This window comes from Orcinus orca, chromosome 10 (genome assembly GCF_937001465.1).
Source record: "Orcinus orca chromosome 10, mOrcOrc1.1, whole genome shotgun sequence".
NCBI lineage: Eukaryota > Metazoa > Chordata > Mammalia > Artiodactyla > Delphinidae > Orcinus > Orcinus orca.
Window position 1 is genome coordinate 56,430,176 of NC_064568.1, and position 21,097 is coordinate 56,451,272.

A 21,097-nucleotide genomic window follows, 5' to 3' on the forward strand; every position below is an offset into this window, starting at 1 on the left:
TAAAAATTTAATCTGTTAAAAACCAGCCAGGATCATATTACCAAAGAGGAAGGTGTTTAATTCATTCATTTATCTAACAAATATTTATGTACTTTATGGAAAATGTACAGAGAGCTGAGAGGGAGGCAAAAATGAGTGGGCCATGTCTCTAGTCCTTAGGGAACTTATTGGTATTCAACACGGAAGGCATGAAAGCAATTAATTATAACCCAACACGAAGTGAAATGGTACTCTGATATCCTGTGAGAACATTAGTGGTGATAGCCCTTCTCTCATTAAGTCTTATTACCCTTTTATTTCATGCCACATTATTTAGCAGTTTTTAAAATTTCTGCCCTCAATGGTTGCCTATGGCTTTCCCAGCTCAAATGATAACCTTCTTATGGTCGGAAAGGAGACAGTAAAAGCTGTGTTTCCTGATCTTTAAGTGTGTACAAATGCCCACAGTTCTGCACATCCAACAAGCTCCTTGGACCAGCTCTGCTATCCCTTACAGCACTCGCCACACCGTTCAGCAAATCAGATTCAGATTCCAAATTACTTTTGAAACTATCAGTCACTTTTATTGCACCTGACAGGAAAGCTAGGGATTGCTAAAATACAGTAGATACTTCATGTGCTCAGAAAGTTGTAGGGCAAATTGAATGTGTTAGGATACCATCTCCCCAACATTTACCCCATGATGCTATTCTATGTGCACAGGCCTAAAGATTAAACAGAGACACATATCCCATGCTTTTTAAAGGGAACGAAATGTGTCTTCATATTTTACCTGTGGTCCATTTATGGAATTGCTGAGATAACATTCCCCCAGCGTTGTTATATTTGCTTTGCAGAGTAAGTTCTTTTGTAAGGAAGGGTGTGGAACTGAGCGCTGTTAACAGGCCCCAGAACAGCGCTCAGGTTTCAATGCTGTGTCACAATTTTAGAACAACGGGTGGCCAGAGCCTATAGCTAATCTTGTCCAGGCCTCCAAAGAAGCATGCTCAATGCAGGTTTCAGCCTGCTCTGTCTTGATACTTCTGCTCCCCACCTACCAGATTAATATTGAAGGGAATTCTACATGCCTCAATCTTCTGTATCCAAGCTCTTCCTTATACCGTGCAAGTCCCCTTTAGTTACCTAGTGCCTCCCATACCTCCCCAAACTGCCCTCTACTGCCTCTCCTTTGACCCTGACTGCTCTCTCTGCCAAATTTCCCACTCTTTGGAACTTTTCTTCTTCGCACTGCAACTTGAATGATTTTATGCAACATAGGTCTGATCAAGTCATTCACTGTCTTAAATTCCTCTAAATGTCTCCCATTGCCCTCAGAAAATGTTGGAATTCCCTAACATAATGGAGAAAGCCCCCTCTTCCCACTTGCCAGCCCTGAAATGTGTATTCCTGATCTAGCCAACCTCTTCAGGTCCTGCAATGTCCCATGCTCTCCACCTCTAGTTCATCCAGGGCTATTTCCTCTGTCTACAATCTTCCTCTGGTTTTATTCCTCCTCTACTTTAGGTTTCACTGAGCAGTCTCTGTACTGGGGACTCCTTCCTTGACACCAGGACACAAGCTACCATGGTCTGCTTGTGTTTGTATCAATGCTCTTAAACGCTGCAGGATCATTTCCTCTTTTCTTATCTGCTCTCCCTGTTAAGACATAGAGGTTCCTGGACAGGCCTTGTCTTTGTCTTGTTTGCATGCTACGCATGTGGCCTAGCACACAGTGGGTTCTCACTAGGGCCATCTTCAGGAGCACTTGGAAGGGAGATGAACATTTGGGGTTTAACGCTCATCAGTGCAGTCTTGAAATTCTGAATCATTTGTCTTTGGATTTAATGTTTTATAAGTGAAGTCAATGGAATGATGGAGCATGTAACAGGGGCGTGGAGCCTAGGCTCCCACCTGGTCCCACCTAGTTCCACCTGGTCCCTGGGAGGCTCCTCCACCTCCAACCCGTGATCACTGTCTCCCTCGCCCATTCCCCTCCAGCACCCCACTTTGGTGCAGGAACAATGAGGGATTGGGCAGGTTCTTGTGCTCACATGTGGAGTCCTGCACAGAGTCTGCAGCATCTGTGAGGATATGCACTCTCTTTGCAAGTACCCATGTGTCCAAGGGGACATGATGCTGAGCAGCAAATAAAAAACGAAAGGACAGGTTGAGAAGGAGACTCAGAAGAAAAAAACAAACAAACACTTTTTTTCTCCTTTTTGAACAAGGTACCCTGCATTTTTATTTTGCACTGGGCCCCACAAATTATGTAACTATCTCTGGCTCTCCATGAGTGTTCGTTGAATAGATGAATCAGAGGAATTTGATGAGCCAAATGCATGTTTCTTCAAAGCAACCACCCTGATGGATTTTCCAGTAGTTGTAATTTCCTGTAACATTTTTGGAACTTCTTTTTGAGAAGGTCACCATTTGGTCACAAATATTTTTTGAACATTTATTACACCAGGTTCTGGTGTACAGCAGTGAACTATTCAGATAAGGCTATGGAAAATCTTCATCCTTAAAATTGCTTTGGGGTGGATTTACTTCTCTAAAGAAGTCAGAAGTCTCTGAGGGGTCATATCTGGTGAATAAAGCGGGCTATAAAACTAAGTAATATCAATAATACCACTTGGGACTAAAATAAACTTTTTAACTATGGAACCATAAATTAAAAACACTGGGTTTCTTATGTGAGTAAACTGGTTCTGAAGATAATTTTCAAATATAAGTTTCAAAAACATTTTGAATTACTTTTAGTAAATGAAGAGTATCTCAAGGGGACTACCTTGAAGCATAAATTATACTTTAAATATAGAAACTCTGGAGTAAATAATTTTTGAAGAAAGCTTTTTTGGGTAATTTCTGTGTTTTTAATTTTCTTAAACATTACTTTTTCCATCTAATTCCATACACAAGAGAAATCTGCAGCTGATCAAAATGTGGTTATTAGTAATAACCTGCTTCCATGATCGCATTGTTCTTACAATGTCCATCATGATTTGTTTGCTTCTCTACTAGAGCTTCCAAATTACGATTTTGTTCATCATTTTTGGAGCCCTGTGATAACCTACTTATTCTGCAGTACATCTCCTATCTAGGCTGGTCCCTGTTAGCTGTGTTATTTTAACCTCTTAGCGCCTTAGTTTCCTCATAGGATTGTGAGGAATATTAACACATGAAAAGACTTTAGACTACTACCTGGCGAACAGTAAATGCCACATAAGAATTTCATTACAATAATTGCTATGATCTGGCCCCATGCATCCAGGCAAGGTGTAGGCAAAATTGTTCTCTAATGGGACAGACAGTAGATAATTGAGGCTTTGTGGGTCAGATGATCTCTGTCACAGCTACTCAAGTCTATTGTTGTAATGCTGAAATCACCCTTAGACCATACTTTTATGAATGGGCATGACTAAGTTTTAATAAAACTATATTTGCAGAAACAGGTGGCCGGTCAGTTGTGCCCATGGGCAATTCATCTGCTGACCATCCCTGCCCCCCACCCACAGACACACCTTTTTGACAGGTGAGTGTGAAAGCTTACCCAGGAGTCAAGAGTAAGTAGCAATGGTGACCTCAGTCCTCTGAAGTCCAGGTCACAGTAGTAACAGGCTTCTCTAGGTGTGATGGCCCATAGTGAGGGCAGAGGTGCCATCTCTGTGGACAGTGCCATGGGGGCTGGTGGAGGTAGTAGAGTAGATAGGCTACAGCTGGAGAACTCCATGTAGCTCACTCTCCAGAATTAATTCTGTCCTGACAAGTTGATTCAATGAGCATTTTATAAACATCTGCTCAGTGGCTACGTATGCAATCGTTTACTGTATTTTCATGGTAGCCTACTGTATAATTTATTTAACTATACAAGGGCCATACTTCAACCAATTAATATTCAATACTCATCTCTAATTAATCTTTCAAAAACTAGAGAAAAATTTTTTCTATAATATTCTTTGCCTGTATAGTTCTTGGTGAGTCTAAATATTAGAAGAAAGTGGAACCCTATTCAATTGTACTGGCCCTTCACCTGCTTGGCAATCTCTTCCCCTCAGAGTGGCCTCGAAGGAGCCAGGAAGTTATGTCTTGTATTTTTTTTTCATAGCAGATCAGCATGCAATATGCTTGCCTAAGTAATAAGTATTATCTAGATAGATAGGTAGATATGGACAGGATATTTGTTTTCTCTATGAATGTGATGTCTTAATGTGTCTGGCAGTCAGCGTCTCCTCTTTTGCAATACTCTTCCCGTTTTGCTCGGGTACTCTCCTTAAGGTAACAAAAGGTCACTCCCTCCCAGAGTATAATATATTCTACGTTCCATTGTGCTTTCCAGAGGCAGGGTTTTACCTACAAGCTTGAGGATGATTCAGACTTAAAGTGGTCTCTTATTAGATACAACAAAAGAAATTTTGATTCACTGATTGATTGATTCAAGAAATGTCTACTCAGCTGCTCATCATATGTACCACACAGGTCCTTGGAGGGGCAGGAATGAATAGATACCATTTCTGCTCTCATGGAACTTGCTGTTTGCTGGTAGAGGCACATGTTAAACAGTTATCAAACAGATAAGATAGCATGTAATTAGAACTAGCAAGAACTGATAGAAAGGAAATGAAAGTTTATAATATATCTCAAATATTGCTGGTCATAGTAATCATCTAGGGCCCTTGCTAAAATAATGGATTTCTTTTGGCCCCATCACAGATATGCTGAATCATGATCTCTAGGGAACTCCATATATTTCACAAGTAGCCCAGACAATCCTTATGAACAAGCACACTTGGAAAACGCTGGTCGAACAGAATTTAAAGCAAAGATGACTCTAACTTCCAACCAGGCTTTCATTCTAAAGAAGGCTTATTTGGCACATCTTTGAAGATTGGTTATAATAAGTGGCAGAAAACTTCCAATTCAAATTTGTGTTTGCTGATGCTGATGACCTATGGACTTGAATGCCACCTTTATGAAACCTTCATTAGGTTGCTAGGCAATGGGCTACTCTACCAGCTGGATTTAGTTTCCTAGATACAAGACTTTCTGAAACCCCTGCAGTTTTCTTTCTCTTCACTAAAAAAAAAAAATTCTTATCCAGAAAATATGCCATTGAGAATATTTATTTAATAACTTAACAATCTTCTCCCTTCGGAACCCCCAGCATACTCAACAGACTTCATGGCAGGCTTTAGTTTAACCCATTCAGGTTTTGACTTGGCCTCAATGAGAGAAGTGGTCCCTCTTAACAGGTTATGAATATCTTTATACTGTATTTACACTGTTTAGCTTTAATGTGTTTGGCTTTTTAAAAGTGGTATTTAAGTTTGGAATATTCCTATTGTAAAACATTGTAAAATTTCCACTAGTATTTTAGACTATTTTGTATTAAAAATAATGTTTACAGCTTTTTTCTCAATTAAATATAATTTATTCATAGTAGATATTTGTAGAACCTACAAAGAATGAAATTTTAAATTTAGAAATCACCCATAATCCTACAACTCAGCAACATCTGTTAGCATTTTAGTCTATTGTTAATTTTTAATATTTTAATTAAATTTTAATATTACTTTCAATTGATCACTCATTGATAGATAGTTATAACTGGGATTATATTCTATATCAAGTTTGTATCCAGATCTTTTAACAAAACTTGATACCATGAGCATTTTTCCATTAAAGTTTAGAATGTCTTTTTGATGAGTACATTATATTCTATCATACTGGTATGCAAACATTTATTTAATAATTTTTTCATTGCTTCAGTTTTATATGGTTTTAAACTTTTCACTTTCACACATAACATCGGCATAAACCCCTTTGTATGTAAATCCATATCTGTAGCTATGACATCTTACAAGACAGTCCTAGTCATGAAATTGCGGGATTGAAGTATATGCTTTTTTTTGAGATTAATACATGCTGCCAAATTGCTTTTCAGGAATTGAAAGGATTCTATCCTTGAGTAGATGGATCCACAGGGACCAATAAACACTAGGAAATAGATGTGATTTATGGATGCACCAATTAGCCTCCATGTGTTCTGTGATCCCAGACTTGTATTCCTAACTCTGACAATATATTTTCACAAATGCATACCATTGGTAGCACATGGAAAGAGCCATATCAACTTATCTCTGCTATTGCACCAAAGTCTTGAAGAACATGTCTTACTGATGATAAGTACCAGGCTATCTTTATATACAAAGGGCAGCTAATGACTGGAACCGTGGTCTGTATCTCTGCTTATATTATAAGCACTATTGTTAATTGTTGTTTAAAGGGGTGATACAGCTAGTGAATAATAATACTAATCACTGGTGAATAATAATACTAAGATTCCTATTCGTGGGGATATATTCTCAGTCCTCAAACGGAAACAAATTCTCAGTGCTTTTTCTTGTTAATTGTCTCTAAGAAAAGATGAAATGCTCGTGCTCATTACTTCATACCTTGTAAAATATCTTTTTCAGCTTTCTCTCCCCACTCAACTTTCAATTGTGTATAATGTCTCCATGAACCTTAGTTATGAAAAACAAGTAAAAGGAAAGCTTACCTTTTCAGTAACTTTTCAGTCCTAGTTACCCCAAGTTACAAGGACACAATTATATTTAAGAGAAGTTGTTGTGTGGGTGGGTGTGCCCAGTGATGTGTGATGAACTGCTATTCCCACCAAATGAATCAATTGGTATAAGAAAGGTACCATAATTTATTTGAATAGACTGGGGCTTGGGTTGCATGTGTGTGTGTGTGTGTGTGTGTGTGTGTGTGTGTGTGTGTGTGTGTAAGACAGAGAGAGAGAGAGAGAGAGAGAGAGAAAGGGAAAAGTATGTGTCCTGTTTCACATACAAGTGCAGGTCGTACCCTATATTTGGCTTCTGGCCTCAAACAGTGAAGATTGCAGAAATCTCCAGAATGATGAGAACATTCAGAAGCACCTCAAAGGCTTATGTTCCCACTTAATCTGATTTCTTTCCACTCTCTGTTGGCAATTCCTTACCAGCCTGAGTTTAGCAAAGCTACAGAACAATGAGAGATACTCAAACTGGCCGGGTGGGGATGAACCCCTAACCATAGGTAGCTCTCTTTAAGAGAAATCTTAAGGGAGAGGGACAGTGTGGGTGTGCGACAGGAAAGGAGGCTGGAAGAAGACACGTAGAAGTGGAAGCTGCTCCTACCACAGGAGGAGAGAGTCTCCACAACAGAGTTCTAAAAAGTAGCATCCCCAGGGCTCTCTGTAGTTAAAGTAGGTACAGCACCATTCTGTCAAATATTTTCTTATGTATTATCTTATTTGGCTTTTGCAACATCTTTGAAATAAACAGAACAAGTATTACAGGTCTGCAATCCTTTATTTGAAACCCTTAAGGCCAGATATTTTAGATTTCAGAATTTATCAGAATTTAGACAAGTGATATAATGCCAGTTATGTATGTTATGAAACACCCCTAGTAGAGTCTGGGACAACATCCTGTTTTCAGACACATTAATATTTCAGTAATGAGGAATATGGGCATCTACAGTAAGGAGATAAAGACTATAAATAGCCTCATCTCAGTCTAGGTTAGGTTTTTGTAGCCAAATGAGTTATGAAAAGCCATAAGTTTTTCAGAGATTTATGAAGGTTGCAACTGAAGATAAGGAATTATGGCCTCAATTATTCCCATTTTATAGATGAGGAAACAGAAGTCCAGAGGCATTAAGTGATATATTCAATGTTAGTTTTAGATTATTTTAAAATGGGATTATTATGAATATCCCAAGATTATCTAAAACAATATAAGTACTTACTTTAACATTCACTCATGGAAAGTTTTGTTCTGAGCATTTTGATTCCTTGGCAAAAAATGTTTCTTCTATCTCTGCCTCCCTGAAGTCTATTACGTTTTTGTATTATGTTTCTCAAAATGGGACCTTGAGATTTTAGATTCCCCTTTGGTTCAGATGAGTGCTTCTCCAAAATTCATTGTAGTCTCAGTCATGGACATGGTTGAAGGGAGCACTTTCGTAAAAGGGGTAAACATTTATCGAAACTTAACTATATATAAAGAGTGGTTCTGAGAAGAAAAAAAATAAGCCACAAGGGTCTTTCAGTGCTTCCCTAGCCCAAGCACTAAGAGGAATAGTCTTTGGAAAGCAACAAAAATATAAACCACACTCAGATGTGCCTAGGTGTGACCAATATAGACTCTGACTTTGAAAGAACACTGCCTACATCAAAACATACAACACTCTTTAAAAGGAGTTTGCTGGCACATCTCGGAGTGCCAATCCTGTACTCACTTGCCGCTTGTTCCTCAACAGTAGATGACACTATTTCAATGCCTGAGCAAACTAGATGGTGACCAGTGACTATGAACTGACTCAGAAAACCTCAACATTATTGAAGAAACAATGAGCTGAGAGTCAGCTAGTCTAGTCCAGTCGGTCCCAGGCCCCTTCCTAACTTGCTATGTTATTTGGCCATGATAGTGCTTACAATCTTTAGTTTCAGTAATTATAGTTACTTTTGAATATATGTGCATAAAAGAATTCAGAAACAGACACACAAAAGGTTTTGTATGTATTAGTAAGAAACCAAAATCGTTGAAAAGGGTCCATTGTACAGAGAGTTCCCCTACGTGACCTGCCCCCACACAGGCACAGCCTCCCCCATTATCAACATCCCCCACGAGATGGTGCATTTGTTACAACTGATGAATCTACATTGACACATCATAATCACCCAAAGTCCATAGTTTACCTTAGGGTTCACTCTTGGTGGTGTATATTCTATGGGTTTAGACAAATGTGTAATGACATGTATCCATCATTATGGTATCATACAGAGTAAAAATACTCTGTGCTCTCCCTATTCATCCACATTCACCACCCCCCCACCAATCCCTGGCAACAAGTGATCTTTTACTGTCTTCATAGTTTTGCCTTTTCCAGAATGTCATACAGTTGTAATCATATAGTATGTAGCCTTTTCAGATTGGCTTCTTTTACTTAGTAATATGTATTTAAGTGTTTTCAGTGTCTTTTCACAGCTTGATAGCTCATTTCTTTTTAGTGCTGAATAATATTTCATTGTATATTCAGTTTATTTTTTCTATTAACCTACTGAAAGACATCTTAATTATTTCCAAGTTTTGGCAATTATGAAGAAAGCTACTATAAAACATTGGTTTATGTGTGTACATAAGTTTTCAGCTCCTTTGGGTAAATACCTAGAAGCACAATTGCTGAATCATATGGTTAGAGTATGTTTATTTTTGTAAGAAACCACCAAACTGTCTTCTAAAGTGGCTGTTCCATTTTGCATTCCCACCAGCAATGAATGAGAGTTCCTGTTGCTCCATATCCTTACCAGTATTTGGAGCTGTCAGTGTTATGGATTTTGGCCATTCAAACAGGCGTGCAGTGTTATCTCATGGTTGTTTTAATTTGCATTTCCCTAATAACATATGATGTTGAGCATATTTTCATATGCTTAACTGCCATCTCTATATCTTCTTTGGTAAGCTGTCTGTTAAAGTCTTTGGCCTATTTTTTAATTGGGTGTGTATTATTTTATTGTTGAGTTTTAAGAGCTCTTTACATATTTCAGATAATAGTCCATTACCAGATGTATCATTTGCAAATAATTTCTCTCTTAAAATGCTTTTTTAAGTCTTGAAGGGGAAGTGTCCCTATCAAGGAAGAGGAATGATGGTGATCGGGGTGTTACATTGTAGGTGAACTGTATGTGTACACATAGATTTCCTGTCACATTTACCTTGATCTTAGTGATCTGTATCCTTCTCTCTCTCTCTCTCTCTCTCTCTCTCTGCTTAACTCTTCAAGTAATAATATGCCCCAGAGTGTCTGGGAGGATACTGGCCTAGGGATTTAGTGCTTCAGTGGAGACAGGTAAGTTTCACAGACTATATACATCCAGATCAGTTTTCAGTTCCAGACATGTTTATCCTGAGGACATCAAATTTAACCTGTTCATGGACATGGATCATCTTTGGTTGTTCCTCCTGCAGCTTCTAGACCTAAGGAGTCACTATGTTCTATCAATTTTACTTCCAAACTATCTCTTATATCAGACTTACATTTTCTATTTCCTTTGTCATTGCCTTAGCCCATGCTTTGTAACCCAGGGCCATCCAATAGAAATATAATGTGAGCCACATATGTAATTTAAAATTTTCTAGTAGCCACATTTAAAAATGTCAAAAGACATAGGGGAAATTAATTTTAATGTTTATTTAACCCAACATATCTAAAATATTTTCATTTCAACATGTAATCAATATGAATAACAAGATTCCACTCTTCTTGTGTGTGTCAAATCTTTTAAGCTTGCAGCACATCTCATTTAACATGTGCCATATTTCAAAGGCTCAATAACCACCATGTTGAGCAGTGCAGTTTGCACCAATCTTGTTCTTAGCATCTCTCCTTTCCATCCTTTTATATGGTCTGTAATATATCATTTCCCTCCTTAATGCCCTCTGATGATGTGTCTGTAACTGCATGTAGCAAAAAGTCCAATTTCCTTAGTGCTGTTCACTCATTCATTCCATATTTTTTATGTACCCACCATGTGCCAGGTACTCCAGGGTGTCCCCAGTGACAAGACAGGTGTGGTCTCTGCCCCTGAGAAGTGTAATGGGAATTACACTCTAATGGGAATGTAAGCTCCTCAGGGGCCTGGTGAATAAGGCTCTTCCTTTTGTATGAGCTTAAGCCCACCTTTTTCCCACCTCATGGTTTCCCAAACAGATAATCATAACGAATGTGTAATGAGTGTTTCTTGTCTGTTATGTGCTGTGCCTTATGCTCTCACGGAACACCCATGACAGTGCCACTATTACCCCAATTACAGTGTCCAGAGTGGTTCTAAAAAGAAGACTGGCAAGGTGGGTGACTTGCCTACAGACACAACCACTAGCACAAAGGGAATCAGCCCCATGCAGTTTGCCTCCAGAGAGGAGGATGCTTCGCCATTGGACTACCCTGCCTTTTCAGGTGATGCCATTGATTTTGTTGTTGCTTCTGCTTGTAATGCCCTTCTTCTCCCCATGCTTATTTGATGAAGTTATGCCTTTATCATTCATGACTCAGTTTAAATCTACTGTATCTCTGTAGCTTTTTCAGACACCTTCATATGCATCCTTTTCTCACAGTTGACAGTCCCCTGCCCCTTCTACCTCTAGCAAAAGTCATCCCACTCTCCTTCATTGAGATTCCCACGTTAGAGTGTACATATTGCATTGCTAGCATTTGTTTCTATATCAGTCTCCACTCAGAACTCCATGAGATCAGGTCTGTTTTTTTGTCTTGTTTCAGCTTATCTGTAGGCCTAGCCTGCAGAAATAAGAGGAACAATTTTTTCAACTATTTTCCTTTTGTCTTTTCCCCACTGAGGCTGCTCTGATGCTCTTGTAAACACTATTCCAAGGATTTTAGTTTTCCTTATAGAATCAGATGATTGGGAATATTTAAGTTTCAGCTAGCACCAAGAAGAGGCAATGAAGAGATAAAGAATTGTCAAAGGATCCTCTGCTAAAGGATGGTTCCAAGCTGTTCAAAATGACAGAGAAACTGCTATTTTTCTTTAAAAAATATGTTCTGGCTCATAGAGAGTTGTTGGTGGGAAGATTATTCACGCCTCAGGATGAAGATCTTGCCAAGGGTTTGTATCCAAGTCCCTGCTAGTATTACCTACTGTTCCAGAAACCCAGGAAGTGTACTGAATCTGGGATATAGCTAAATGTCATTAATTTTAGGTGCTACAAGTTCATCATGAGTGATGAATTTAGGTTCAGATTCACCTTTGGTTAGCAAATGTTTCCCTGTGCTACATTTTGGATGAGTATTTAAAATACTAAGAGAACAATTTGCCTTTCAGAACCTTTGAACATTTTATAGCCATCACCATTTGCATGAAAGCAATTTTAATACATTATCTTCTTTACTTACTGCAACCATCACCTCGGGATGAACTCTGGCTGAATATGAATTAAGTGGGCAATTGAGAGTAATCAGTTCTATAATTCAGACCTTTACTACACTATTTTTCCAGCAGGTGGGATGAACTGAGGAGTGGAAAAAGTGCATGGCAACAGAGAGGTCACTCAAAAAATAATTGTGGATTAAATAAACCAAGGGCTTATTATTTTCTTTTCACAAGTTGGATTAAGAGAAACTCATTTTCTAGCATGGTCTCCTGAACATATATTTTTAAGCCCTTCTTGAAGTTGCCTACTTAGCTCTTTCAACTCTGGCACCAAGGGTATAGGTTCCTATTTTGCTCCTGTCACTACTTTGGCCACATCCTAAGATTTCTCCCAGGATGCTCCTAGGTCTTAAAGGAAGTTTGCCTCCCCCCTTCCCCACCTCCCAAATTCATTCAATTAACACAGGTACTGAAAGCTTACAAAGGCCAACCACTCTTCTAGGTATGCTGGGAATATAACAGGAAAATGAAACAGGCAAAAAAATTACTGTTTGCATGAAGCTTACATGGAGCAAACATTTTTTAAAAAATTAATTAATTAATTAATTTATTTTTGGCTGTGTTGGGTCTTTGTTGCTGCGTGCGGGATTTTCTCTAGCTGCGGTGAGCGGGGGCTACTCTTCGTTGCAGTGCGCGGGCTTCTCGTTGGGTGGCTTCTCTTGTTGCAGAGCATGGGCTCTAGGCATGCGGGCCTCAGTAGTTGTGGCACTCGGGCTTAGTAGTTGTGGCTCGCAGGCTCTGGAGCACAGGCTCAGTAGCTGTGGTGCACGGGCCCAGCTGCTCCGTGGCATGTGGGATCTTCCCGGACTAGGGCTCAAACCCGTGTCCCCTGCACTGGCAGGTAGATTCTTAACCACTGTGCCACCAGGGAAGCCTGGAGCACACATTAATCTGTGTTTGATGTTAAAATTAATCGATAATTTAAAAATTAATTGATAGTCAACCTAAGAAAGAAGTGGACAATTTTATTCGAGCCAATCTGAGGGTTATAACCCAGAAGATAGTCTTTCAGAAGGCTCTGAGGACTGATCTGCCCATTAGAGGTCAAAGCACAGCTATGTAAGTTTTTGAGACAAACAGTTATATATCAAAGTATATTGACAGTTTACATAGTCCAACAAGGTGATAGTGGGTCATTGTGACCCCTTACAGGATTGAGAAAGGAATGTTATCTCCTAAGGAATTACCTTGCTGGTGCCAGGAGGATATTGCCTTTTTTTTTTTTTTTTTTTTTTTTGGCTAGTAGGCATTCCTGTGTCTTCTAAGGGGATCTAATTAATGTGTAATGCAGATGCACAATACACATGAAAGGGGAGAGGGTAGTGGCTCAGATGGCAGAAAAAAGTGCATGTTAAATTTTTCTTGTCTTGCCTTTAAAATAATTTTGTTACATCAGTGTGTGTGTGTGTGTGTGTGTGTGTGTGTGTACAGATGATAAACATAATGAGGCATAAATATATAGAATGTTATAAAAGAATAACTGCTGTATAGAAAAATAAAGCAGAGAAAGGGAATAGAAGATGTTCTGTATATACTAATTAGTTTTTTGGTAGGGAGGCTGCATTTTAAGAGACCCCAGAACTAATTCTTCAATATAAATCATATTTACCTTGTGATGGTATGGGTAAAAGTGATTGAAGCCTTAAACAACTTTAGGAGGCTCTTTTATTTTTTTTTGATTCCAGTTCCTCTCTTTCTCCATATTCTTTCCTTTTCATTCTTGTTTCATCTTTTCATCCCTTTTCCTTGTTGCTGTACAACTTTCTTTAATGAATCATTAGAATGGTGCAATACAACACTTCCACTAACTAGGATTTAAAACCAGTTACCTCTCTGAAGCTCAGCTTCTTCATCTGTAAAATGGGGATAACAGAAAACATACTGTGGTGTTGTGAGGATTAGAGATGCAGCATGTTTGCCTTAATGTAACAGTGTCTAATTGTAGGCTTCTTTATACAGTAAGTGAATAATGGGTGCCCACCTAGAAGTAACTCTCTGGGAAATTTAGAAAAAAAGGGGACTAAGACCCAAACCAGGAAGGAGTCATCCAGCATACTTAACTATTTCTGACAAAGGGCTTTACTAATATCTATTTTGAGATGGATAGGGTAAGCGCTCCAGACTTGCTGGAATATAAAGTTTCCTTCCATAGCACTGATTTAGCTCTTCCCAGCTAATCTTTTTGTTCTCTTTTTTAAACACGCAAGACAACCTAGTAAACAATAATGCCTCTAATAAGCATGCTATGTTTCGGGTACGTTTAAGGATAGAAATTCACTTGATCCTTCAATGACCCTGTGTAGCAGGCACCGTCACCATGCGCAGTTAGAGCTGTGGATATTGGGGGGGGGGTGCCCCAGAGGGTGGACTTGGGTGTGGGTGCCGCAGTGGTGCCCGGTCAGGGGCGCAAGCACACAAGGACACCTGGCCAGGAATGCTCCCTGTTTCACTGGCCCCAAGTTGGAGTTCGTCACAACAGAACAGAGAAAAAAACCTTGCAGCACTCCTAACGACCCGTTAGTGCCTTTGGGGTTCCCGTGAGCGCCCCTGTAATGGGCAGCGACCTTCTTCCCTCCTGCCACGAGGAACGTGGTTGGGAGGTAGGCGCCATGGTGACCCCCAGCCCCCCTCGGACTAGGAAAACGAGCTACACGCTTAGTCTTGGTCACTTAAGATTTTACAGAGGGGCGGGCCTCCTGAGGAGGTGGCGTGGCGCCGGGATGAGTGTGGAAACCCGAAGGCCTCCGAGTGGCTGGAACGCCCGCCTTCCTCCCACCCTCCCGCTCCACCTCTGAGCTGCCTGGCCGCCGGGCCAGGACTCGCCTGGGAGGACCCCGGCCAGCCGGGGGCGTGGCGCCAGGGGGCGGGCGTGTGGGCGGGGCCTACATGCGTCACGGCCTGGCCCCGCCCCCGGGCCTCTGCGGCGCCCTCCTCCCCGCCTCGGCCTCCCTCCAGCTCAGTGCTTGCTCCACGTTCCACGCTGCGGCCTCGAGAGCCCGCGAGAGGCAGCTTCGCGGTCTCCGCGCACGCGCCTCAGTCTCTGTCTCACGGCTTTCCCCACGCGAGCGCCTCGCTCACGAGCGCACGTTCGTTTCCCCTCGCGCGTCCGGCTCTCGGCCGCGGCGGCGGCGGCAGCGGGCGGACCGCGCCGGCTGGACGGCCGACCATGGAGGCGGACGGGGCCGGAGAGCAGATGAGACCGCTTCTCACCCGGGTAACGAGAAGGGTGCGGGCGGCGGGGCTCCTTGGCAGGCGGGCGCGGGGCGCGGCGGACAAAGGCTGGGGCGCGGCGGGCCGGCCGCAGGTCCCGGGTCGGGCCCCCCCACCGCAGGCGGCCGGCGCGCCGGGGCAGCCCCTTTGTGTGACCGCCCGGAGCTGGGGGCGGGCGGCGCGGCGCCAAGGAGGCCGGCGTGGGGGGCCGGCAGCGCGCCGCCGGCATCCCGGCTGCCGCGTCCCGGGGTCTCGGCATCCGGGGGGGCCGGCAGCCCGCGAGCTCGGCCGGTCAACAGCCGGACAGGCGCCTCCTCCTCTCCGCGGGGCTCGCCTCTCCTTGCCGACGTTCTCCCCGTCAGGTCTCGGTTCCAGTGGCCTTGGCGCTGGACTTGAGGTCAGACCGTCGATAAACCCATCCTCTCCCCGCGAGGAGGAGCGCGGCCCCACCTGGCTAAGCCACAGGCCGTGGTGAGGAGCTGGTTAAATCTTCTCCGTCTTCCCTGTTTCCCCACCCGCCTGCCGCACGCTTTGTTCCGGGACTTCTCCGGCCGCGTGGACGAGCCGCCTGCGTTGGCGGCCAAGGCTGCGTCTCAGTGCAGACTCTGCCCGGCCAGCCTCCTCCTCTCCTGGCGAGAACCCGAGTGTCTTCCTGCCGCAGGCCAAGTGCAAAGTGGAAGGTGTTCTGACCCTGCGCGCTGCTCTTTACAGCAGCCTAGCAAAAGCGCGTTTTCCGCTGAAGCTGGGGGTGGCTTCAGGGTGAGATGGGAGTGGGGGTGGGCTTTCAAAAGGTCGGCATTCGCATTTGGGATGCCGGACGGGTGGCCCACGCTCAAGAAACTGACTTCCTGCTTTCATATAGGATGCATAGGTACCCACGGTTGTGATTCTTTCCTCCCTTCATAGTTCGTGACTCAAAGGGCATAGAGGTGTTAGGAATTTTCCTGCTTCCAGCTCTTACTTGGTGACCAGGAAAGGAGGGAAGGTTGCAGTGAAAAACGTCCAGTCTTTCACAACTAACAGGAAAATTGCTTTTCACATATTTTTATTCAAGAATTTCACTTATCCCCCCCCCCCACTCCCCCCGTCCTTTTAAAGGTTATTGTAAGGGCCTGGAGAGTAGCCATTCATCATTTCAACATGTTCAACTATAAATTCTCAAAACGTGGAGAAAAACTTAGTCTCCAGACAGTGAAGTCATTTAGCAGTGGTTTTTGGGAAGATCACTCATATTGATGGTAATGGAATCCTGGAAGCTCGTTTGTCCTAAGGATCTTCTGTAATTCTTTGTGTGGCCTTTGAATAAACTGTTTTAGATGTATTTCTTAGCACCTTCCCTGATACTATGTATCAGATACACTTGACTGTTCTTAAATTTATTATCTGCAAACTTTCAATTCAGAACAGTAAAGAGCCTCAGCGTTTACATAAACAAAGCTGGAGAGAAACTATGATGTGTTCTCAAATATTGCCTCCTTAGCTAGCAAAGGAGGCCTCTGATAATGCCATTGCCTTCCAAATCATTCATTCATTCATTGTGATAACACTACTTAGAACCCATTCTGTAGTACCCAACAAGACAGAACCAGCTCTGCTCAAATGAGGGAGACAAATGACAAAGGGATTATCAAACACCGTTATTAATGGCATGGCAGGGGAGCACTTTGGAAGGGTATACCTCCTAAATCTTGGGAAGATAAGACTTGGCTACAGTAACCATGTACAAATTGATAATATAAATCAAATATGATAAGCTATCATACAGTCTAAAAATAGAATGAGAGAACAGGAGAACTGTTGGTTTAAGTAGTAGAGACTATTACTTGAAAACTGGGAAGAGGAACTATTTGTATTGACAAAATTAACTCTTTCCTCACTGATTTTCCAATGGTAAATGCATGTCATAAAAGTGGAAGATTATGGTATTCATCAGTCATAACTTCTCTAACCCCTAGCCAACTGCTTAGCATAGTAAAAAAAAAGAATAAAATTATTACTCCTAAAATTCTATCTTAGATAAGTAATTATGCAAAAATTTTTGAATAAATTGGTGGCAGTTTATATTACTCTGAAACTGGAGCCCATCTGTTTCATAAATCAGGCTCTAAGGTTTCTTCTGCTCTTAAAATTCTGTAATTTTCATTGATTATGGTTTTGAGGAAAGGCATTTATCTTATAGAAAAAAATGCAACTTTTGTTTGCTTTGTACAAAAACTCATTATCCTAGGCCTCCCTGAGAATTGATTTGAACTGTCATTCTTATTTTCTGGTATAGATTAAATCCTGTTACAACAAATAGCACTGTTTAGAAGGTTCCCAGGTTTTAGCAAATGTTCTACTTTTAAGCACTATATGATTTAACAGGATTCTGTTAATAATTGTTACGTAATTTCATTCATTTTACCACTACCTATTAAGTATCTCCTAGGTGGCAGGCACTGGGGATATAAGCAGAAAAGGTAGGCAGAAACCTAACCTCACTGAGTTTATTTTGGCATGTGTAGTGAATACAGTGATAGCATTTGCATTCCTGCTAATTCCACTTGTGAGTGCCAGTTAAAACATTTTCATGAGTTAGAAATACTTTTAGAAAAGTAGTTGTTAGTAGAAATGAAAGAATTTAACAACCTGGTATGAATTCAGTGGTGATTGGCAGTAGAAGGTGTTTTGGTAGGTCTTTAAGTATGCATTCTCTTTGGGGAGCTCTCTGACTAGGTATGGTTAGCTCTAGAGATATTAAGCACCCCAGGCACATTATAAGGATTTTAGTTCCCTTTTGGCCTTATAGTTGGTACCTCTGGGCCACGATCTGTGGATATGTAATAAAGGGAACAATAGCAAATCTGTCATCAGTCCAACTGAAACTGTGGGACAGTTGAGTTGGATTGAAGAATTGGTTTATTTGGTAACTGAGCTGGGGAAGTACACAGGTTTTCTTCTAAGAGAACTTAAGATATGAAAATAGAGTGTTTTGTTACACTAAACTCCTGTTAATTGAGTAGGTTAAAATCGAAAGCCAAAGTAACCTGGTGTTGGAGGAACCTGGTATGTTATTTTAGTGGTATGTGGTGTGCTAAAACCTTGGCACTTATACTTGTCAACATCCTGTAATGGGTTTTTCTTCCTCTTTCCTTCCCTTTCTTTCTTACTGTATTTTGCTGCAAATGTGATCTTAAAGTAGATAGTATCTGCAACTCACAAAATGGGCCATTTATATCAAGGAGCATACAGGTGATTCATAGGGTTAATATTATAGATTATTCATTGTGGCTTTTGATTTATATTATAGCTTTCTCTTATTGATTAAGGATTCTTCTATAGTTACTACTTTTTTGCATACATTATTTCCAATTTTGCAATAAGCATGTATCAGTAATAAAGGTAAGTGTTTATATATGTGAAGGTTCAGTTAGCTACCTCCCCCTCTTTTTTAGCCTCCTTTTGAACAAGAGAATTTTTGATTCCTGTACAAAGCGGGTATATTCCAAGGTTCTAACTTAAAATGAAGTTTGCCTCTGTTTTTGTTAGCAGACAACTTGATGTATTTTGTTGAGTAGTACTCATTGAATTTTACAACTTGGGGAGACTTTTAGGATTATTTGTAATTGTAGTTGACCCTTGAACAGCACAGAAGTTAGGGGTTCTGACTCTCCATGCAGTGGAAAATCCTCTGTATCTGCAGTTCCACATCCACAGATTCAACCACCTGTGGATCGTGTAGAGATGTGGTATGTGTTTGTTGAAAAAATATCCACATATAAGTGGACCTGCGTTGTTAAAGGGTCAGCTGTATAATGATAATAAACCATGAAGGGGTCTGTGGTTGGCATAGTGTTACGATGGTGTTTGGTGATGCTGCTGCTGACAGTCTTCCTGAGGGCAGAGGGCCAGCAGACTGGAGTAGTCCTGGATTCCTAAAGTACTGACTCTTTGCTTCCATGGGCTGAATGCTTTTCAGTGACTGCTGTAAGATGAGAGTGGCCAAACACTATTTCAGTGCTTGATTTAGGAAGATAATGAGATTATGCTATAGATTTGCATATTTATCTGGAGCTGATATACCAGTATAGAAAGGTTCTAGTTTGGCTATTTTAAGCATATTTTCAGATTTCCTCCAATGAGGTTATTTTTAAGTATTTTAATTTTTCTTTAGCCATAGTTTGAATTTTTTTTTCTTTCTTTTTTTTTTTTTTTTGCGGTACGAGGGCCTCTCACTGTTGTGGCCTTTCCCGCTGCGGAGCACAGGCTCCGAACGCGCAGGCTCAGCAGCCATGGCTCACGGGCCCAGCCGCTCCACAGCATGTGGGATCTTCCCGTAACCAGGGCACGAAGCCGTGTCCCCTGCATCGGCAGGTGGACTCTCAACCACTGCGCCACCAGGGAAGCCCCATAGTTTGAATTTTGATAAGTTTATTTAGAGCAGTTTTTTGGGGGGGCACAGTATCACAGTGAAGGGTAAAACACAATATACCTTTCATAACAAAATAGAAAAGATGCACTAATATTTTTAATAGTCTTTCTTTTTCTTTGTAGAGAGTGTTATGTTGACTGGTATCATTTGGTTCTCATTCTTTTCGCATGTCAGGCAGTATAGAATCGCCTTCTCTCCGGATTCTAGGACTGCATTGCTTCTTTTTGTCAGATTGCTCGATTTGGAGAGCTGTTGAGTTGTGTATCATCTCTCATGAGACATTTGGGAAATGGATATATCTTTGAAGATGGATTCACATGTGCAAGATGCCTGTACTCATATAGAGCATGAGAAGGGACAAGATGATACTCAAAATCTTTTTTTCTCATAATTTCCCATAACATAATTAACACTTGGTGCTTTTGTGCTTGGTGCCTGTTCTTTTATATACAGAATATTTTCAGCCTAATACTACTCTTTATTCTGGAAAAAATACTGACAATACTTACACAGAACTCCTCTCACTTTAGGAATTGATACATTCAACAACAACAAAAAAGGAATAAAGCAAATTTATGTATAGTAGACTCTTCCCATTGAGTTCATTGGAGATGTTTCTGTTAAAATAAGTCCTTAAGGAACAAATTTTTGTTGAGAATTCAAATTAGAAGTTCCCATTGTACTATACTTTGGCTACTGGGATATTATCTTGATCTAGAAAACATCTTTCGTTTTCAAAATTTTAGCACTTTTTAATATTTGCCATGGGTGGGTGGGGTTCTGGGTGGACGAAGTGTCAGGGAAGGGAGGGAAGAGGGTATTACAGGGCTGTGTTTGTCTGAATTATGACAGATGAAACTTTAGCATCAGGCTTGATGAGAGGAGCCTGGACTGGGCTTCAGCCCCTACTGGTTCTGTCTTCCAAATGCTCTTCGGTATCACCCTCAAAACCAAATGTGGTGGCCCTGCATGTATCACCTTTTCAATTTAATACCTCTTCTCTCCTAATCATTATAGCATGACTATAATCATGCTTGGGGATTCTTTGATCTGCATTTAAAGCACACAGAATTTTTTTTGTTTCTCCTGGGCATCTACACAGTCATGTTCAAATTTGCTGCAGTTATATTTCTAGTAGATACTACTGTCTAATGTAAAATGTATTGCGTTTCTAAAATCCCAGATAAGATTACACATTGTATAAGATGAATTAAAGGCCAACTTTCTTAATCCTGTAAGAACCTAATTTATTTATTTAAAATAAGAGACAACTGTGTAAAAATCAGACCACAACCCCTTGTAAAAGTTCCCACAGTAATTTAATAGAATTTACTTTGCCTGATACCATTAATTGTTAAATATGATCCCTTTGAGTATGCTTTATTCACTTTGCACCAAGGAACACCTCATGGCGAATTTTCTGCTGGTTTTTCATTAGCTTTGCATGAAAAGTACTCTGAGTTCTGTCCTAGAGTTGGGTATTGATGGTGCCATAGATAATATAG

At 41.0% G+C, this 21,097-nt stretch overlaps 1 protein-coding gene across 4 annotated transcripts in view; it reads left to right on the top strand.

Annotated features, from left to right (window-relative positions):
* Nucleotides 1-14,935: 14,935 nt before the first annotated feature.
* The window catches only part of SLC4A7 (solute carrier family 4 member 7), a 124,236-nt gene continuing 118,074 nt past the window's right edge, over nucleotides 14,936-21,097 (top strand). For all 4 annotated transcript variants that reach the window (XM_012536671.3, XM_033405443.2, XM_033405446.2 and 1 more), the window contains exon 1: nucleotides 14,936-15,185. In XM_012536671.3, coding sequence (XP_012392125.1) covers nucleotides 15,138-15,185 — 48 coding nt within the window. In that variant the 5' untranslated portion in view covers nucleotides 14,936-15,137. The remainder of the gene's footprint in view (nucleotides 15,186-21,097) is intronic.